Source organism: Pagrus pagrus (assembly GCF_965226575.1).
Source record: "Pagrus pagrus genome assembly, chromosome: 6".
Taxonomy (NCBI): Eukaryota; Metazoa; Chordata; class Actinopteri; order Spariformes; family Sparidae; genus Pagrus; species Pagrus pagrus.
Window position 1 is genome coordinate 33,309,991 of NC_140190.1, and position 6,000 is coordinate 33,315,990.

General features: G+C 40.9%; 1 protein-coding gene across 3 annotated transcripts in view; it reads right to left on the reverse strand.

Moving 5' to 3' along the window:
• Positions 1-5,059, reverse strand: part of hyi (hydroxypyruvate isomerase) — a 32,885-nt gene extending 27,826 nt beyond the window's left edge. For all 3 annotated transcript variants that reach the window (XM_084354674.1, XM_084354673.1, XM_084354675.1), the window contains exons 1-2: positions 4,760-5,059; positions 4,526-4,637 (exon numbers count right to left, since the gene is read on the reverse strand). In XM_084354674.1, coding sequence (XP_084210800.1) covers positions 4,526-4,637; positions 4,760-4,958 — 311 coding nt within the window. In that variant the 5' untranslated portion in view covers positions 4,959-5,059. The remainder of the gene's footprint in view (positions 1-4,525; positions 4,638-4,759) is intronic.
• Between the last annotated feature and the right edge of the window lie 941 nt (positions 5,060-6,000).

Sequence of the window (6,000 nt, forward strand, 5' to 3'; positions counted from 1 at the left end):
GTGTAGTTTTAGAGGAACTGAGTTAATTGATAGGCAATTTATTTACAAATATAGCCACAGACGAAGACAAAATCAAATATTGTATGGAAAAAAGCATTAAAAATTGCAATAATCGAAGAATCGTGGCCAATAATCGAATCAAAGCTCCCATAATTGAAATCGAATCGAATCGTGAGGTACCCTTGTTGGAACACCCCTAGTGAGCAAGCACTTTCTTCCTGCTGCTGCCGTACAGTAGCTTCTTCGAACACACGCTGCAGAAGCAAGCTCCCTCAATTCGTGGCATCAAGTGCTGACAGGGCTTCCCATCGCCACCATTTTCCTCTATCTATGGCCAGCACCATTTGTTCTTAATGCCTCTCCCAGGTAAGGCTGTATCTTAGCCAGGTTTAATAAACTTTGTTTCCATTTGAGCAGAGTTGCAGGGTTAACACACCGCACTCAAGTTTCTTGGCAAGACCCGTCCTACTCTAACCCCGACTGGCTAGCCCTCATTGGTCAGAGTTATACTATTGGTAGGTGGAACTACCCTTTGCTTCGCTAAAGATGATTGGTTAAATTACGTCAAAAACAAATCCCATGTGGACTTTTTCCTAAATAGTCATACGTCGGAAATCCAGAACCATGCCAGAGTACTTTACGCCCTGTGGCTCAGTTGGAACAGCATGTGCCCCATGTACTTACGCTATGTCCTCACTGCAGCAGTGGCCCTTTGCTCCATGTCATCCCAACTCTCTCTCGTCCCATTTCCTGTCACTCTTAAGCTGTCCTTGCAAACAAAACCATGAAAGGCCAAAAAAATAATTTTAAAAAATACATTGATTATGGCAACTTTAAGATAATTAGAAGCATCAGCCTACTATCAACTTTAAAATAAAGAACAATTTAAAGACCAATTCCAGTCACTTCTCTTAAGCCCCGTTCACACTGCCCTTTTAGTGCGGGAATCATGCACTGATAGTCCGCCTTGTTGTCTGTGTGAAAGTTACAGATGCAGCCTCACTCCCTGCGAGTGAGAGCCCGACAGGGTCCGCTGTTTACTGATGGCGATTATGTAATTATGTAATTGTATCCAAAAAATGTAATTTTGTAATTTTCCAGGATACATGGTGGGTCAGGATCTCAATCACAACACATTATAACTGCATCCATATGACTATAAACAGTCGGGCGGATACAGATTATAGATGTTATAGATTAACAGATGGCAACCGGAGAAAATGCGTTGAAAAAAACCCCACACGGATGTCAACGTCATGATGTGTACCATCACGCCTCTTTTGGCTGGTATGAAATTACTCACTGGAGCGGCTTTACACTGGTGCTGCTTGGTTCAATGTGAACAAACAAAGGCGGAGAAAAGGCGAGCCTTCGCTGCTGCTGTGATGCAGAGTCTCTGTGTGTAAAGGGCTTTAAAGGTATAGTTGGTAATCCTGTTCAGAAACACTTTTTGTTATACTGGGTGAAATGGTCTTCCCACCCTGAGAGTAGTCCATACATAATGTGTTCAGAAAAAGGAACGATATAAATCAGACCTCTGTGGCAGCTGCAGGCCTGTAAAAACTCTGACCAATCCCTCCCTCTCGGTCCGAGTTGAAGGAACCAATCAGATGCCTTCATGTCTCGTCCTGCCTGCACCCCCCTCTGTCCCCCCCTCCTCCCTGCGCGCACTCATCACGTGTCACCGTTGCCGGATATATTCAGCACACTCCATATGGAGTTAGCAGGAGATCCACACTCCAGGTCAGAAGGTGGCGGTAATGCACACCTAACAGTTGTTTGCCAACAGCCATAAAACAACAGCAGAAGAAGAAGAGTTAGCACAGTTAGCAAGAGACAACAGTGGAAGAGGAAATGCAGCCAAAAGTAGCACTTCCAGAAGTGATGCAGAGGTTGCTGTCTTTCTGTTGGACAGGTAATTATTTGTTTTGCTTCGGGGGGATTTGTTATTTTCATGAAATATGAAACATTAGCCAACTTAGCTATTTTTGTAGCTTGTATTAGCCCAATGCTAACGGCTCTCCTCTGCCCTGCTGACGGACTGTCTGGTGCGCGTTCAAGTTTGTGGGGGCGGGGCTTTGGACGGAGCACTGACGGGAGGGAGAGAAGGGGGTGGAGCTTAGACGAGGTGCCACTTTCAAATCCAGCTAGCTCTCCAACATTACCAGCTATACCTTTAAAAGCTAAGCTTGGAGAATGATGCATGACTCCCAGATTCCACTATCGTCAAACAGCTATTTACCTGAGTCAGGAGCTGTTGCTTTAAGATTGCTATGCAATTCATCTGCAACTAAGCTGTTAACAAATGGTACTATATGATACATAAGAGCTAGGATAAATACCAATGGGTGATGATGTTTTGAATATTTAGATTTGTAGCTGTGTTTCTAGCGTCACATTATTGGTGAGCCTAACTAATCTAACGTAACCTGCCTTATTTCCATTATAAGTAGTATTTTTTTTTTATGAATAATTCAATATGTAACAGAAGTGAAATTGAAAAATGAGTAAAACTCCTTTGTGGAGAGGTAATCTATTTATCATTTCTAATAATATTCTTTATTTGGCATGAGATTTGAGAGATTGATCTTATTTGACTTCGGCTTATTATAAGCAGCCTTGGGTTTGTTTAACTGTAAAGCTGCTAACAAATATTGGTAGTTGCAGTTTGTGGTTTATTGGGCTTGTTCCCATATCTCCTGTTTCTCCTGACTTTGTGAAAATCTCTATCTTGTAAAGTTCCATCTACAACCCCTTCCCTCATACACAATACAAAAACGGGTGAGTTAAGTTTTTTATCTACTTAAAGGATAACTACCGTTTTTTACAACCTGGACCTTATTTCTAGCAAAATATATGGTCATTTACTCACCCAGATAACTTTAGTGTCATTCGGCGTCGTTCGGACGAAATTAGATCCAGTGTAGCAGCGATATATCCATATAATGGGAGAGACGGGGCAGCGACACACAGCCTCTATAAACGCATTATCTGCCACAAAACTAGTTCATTTCACCAATATTTTGTCATGATACGCTCGTGCTATTCCCCTCTGAGTCCGGGCTCGTCCGTTATCAACATCCGGGGTCAAGCTAGCAGTAGCAGCTACAGGTAAACAAGCCGCGCTGTCGCGGGTGCGCGCGCAGCTCAGAGACGACATCTTCCAGGTCAGAGGTAGTAGGTCAACCTACAGACCCCGGATGTTGACAATAGACGAGCCCAGACTCAGAGGGGAATAGCACTAGCGTATCGTAACAAAATATTGGTGAAATGAACTAGTTTCATGGCAGATAATGTGTTATATAGAGGCTGTGTGTCGCTGCCCCGTCTCTCCCATTATATGGATATATCGCTGCTACACTGGATCAAATTTCGTCCGAACGACGCCGAATGACACCAAAGTTATCTGGGTGAGTAAATGACCATATATTTTGCTAGAAATAAGGTCCAGGTTGTAAAAAACGGTAGTTATCCTTTAAGTAGCTAACAATGCCAGGAACAAAGTGGCCGAAAATTTAGAAGAAGACTTGGTGAAAGAGACTGTACGGAAGGAGTGAATTCAACATCAGTTAAGTTGGGGATGGTTCAAAGACACGCTGCAGATAGTGCAAGTTCAGTGTGAAATACATCATGCAGATCTGCAACAAGCCAATTTTCATAGGTGATAATGCAGTACTTGATAGAGTAAGTGTAATGTTATTATTATAAAAATCCTTAGTGTTGGGTTATATTACATTTTTAATGTTAAAAGTAATTATGACCGTTATCTCCAACAGTGTTCAATGACACTTGGTCTGTTCATTATATGCAACTTATTTTCTTTCATTTTCATTGATGAATGTATTTCTCATTTGTTTTTTGGAAAGTTGTTTTTGTTCAGTTTCCTTTGAGTTAAAAAGAAAAATATGAAATTACGAGGTCTACTATTTTTTAAATGGGTTCTTATGCAAAATAAATTCATACATATACTGTATATAATAAAACTGACATTTGGCTTGAGAGCTTGTAAAAAACTACCATGAGTCTCAAGGCCAAAGTTATCATGCTGTTTGCCTGGTGATGTTAAAGTGTATAAACAACAGTGTAATGTACAGCAGTTAATAGTTACCTGAAATGTTGCTGTTAAAGTAACAATACTTCCTCCATTTTTTTTCACTTCCGCTGACTGACTTAACGATTTAAAAAGTCCTTCAGACTACTATCCCAACACATAACAATGTGATGTGGATTAGAACATTAGGAGATGTGATTTTAAGCTTCTATAGTAAACACTGATAGCAACAACATGTTAAATCAGACAACCGAGTTGTTGGGATATGGACACCCCAAAGAATGTAAAGTTTGTTCTAAAGAACTTTAACTGCCTTTTTGTTGTAAGGTGCTGTTCAATCAAACCTTCTTTGCCTTGCCTTTAGTATGCACAAAATAATGTGTTATACTCCACACTTCAAATTCCAGGGTGGAGGTTTGAGAGTGAAAACAATAGTAAAGTTATACACTCATATTTCTTCTGCTGATGCTTCACCTTTTGCAGCCCAGAGCTCTTGCATATGTCAAAGCCAAGTCCAGACCCTGCCTGAATTCTGCTTCTCTTCCAGGAACTGCTCCAAGACCAAGATCACCTGCATTGACATCTCCTGCAACACACACATCTTATCATAAACACCACAATTATTACCATTTCATCCTTACTGTCTGGTTGAAAAAAACAGCTGTTAACTTAACCTCAGTGAGGCCCATTCTGGAGGCTTTGGTTTACCTGGCGGGGTGTTGATGAGGACCACCTCCACTCCAGTAGCCTCTCTGGCCCTCTGAAGCTCCTGCAAGTCGGACTCGTAGAGCCAGGCGGCCTCCACAGCTTGAAAGCCAGCCGAGGCAGCCGCGTATATCCGCTGACTGAAGTTTGGCAGCTCCGTGAACAGCCAGGAAATATTCGCACAGAACTTCAGCGGAGCCATAGTTGCACTGGAGAGGCTTTTGACCCTGCGTTCAGCCTGTGTGTTGTTTGTTGAGCCTGCTAACAGCCACGCACAGGAGCAACAGGCAGACCGCAGCGGCGTCAATTTACAGAGCTTTTCGAACCAGGAAGTCGGACAGAGGAACAGAATAGTGCACCCGATACATTTTCAAAATAAAACACCCTGTGTCGAAGATGAACAGAACAACAAAGTCGGAAATATACACAATAAACACACTTAAAACAAACATAAAAAGCGATTTAAATACGTAGCCTACACAACCACAATGGAAGCACAAATCAAAAATCAAGGAGAAATTATTAAATAAACAATCTGAGTCAACAACTTTAGGCAAGCATGACGCTCCCAGTGGGATATGAAGTGGCGTGGAGGACGAAACGAAAGAGCATTGCACATTTAACAACGACGTGCCCAGTATAGTCAAGGGTGCTGTATGCAGAGTTGGATTGTTTAGCCAGGGCCATTTCTGTCTTTTTGGGGGCCCTATGCAAGATGCTCTTTTGCATCCCCTATTTTGTCAAATTACGATGGATAGATTCCTAACCCTTTTAGATGCAACAATCTATTACATCTTAAGAGGAAAACAGGCTAGAGTCGTGAAAACCTCTCTCAAATTAAAATCAAACATCTTAAGTTGACCCACCCAAGAATAAAAAGAATTTCCCCTTGTGGGATAAAAATAGTATAATAAATAAATAAAAAATAAATAAAAGCAAGTTGAACTGATAGAAAATGATAATACAAGGTAAACAATGGGGATCCTCTACATGTCAATAAATGAAACTGATGCAGTGTTCCTCAAAAATGTTTATTTTAAAATGTAAAGTACTGTTAGAGTAATAAAACGAAGATAAATGACTGATGAGCACTATATGATATTGAAGGAATATTTTTGTGTATATTTCGCAGGGTATTACAAAGTGGACTACTTAACCTATATTCTGTGGGCAGAACTAGCATATATAATATAGTTTACTTTAAATTTACTTTAATTTGTATTATGATTCTTTTGAATAAAACA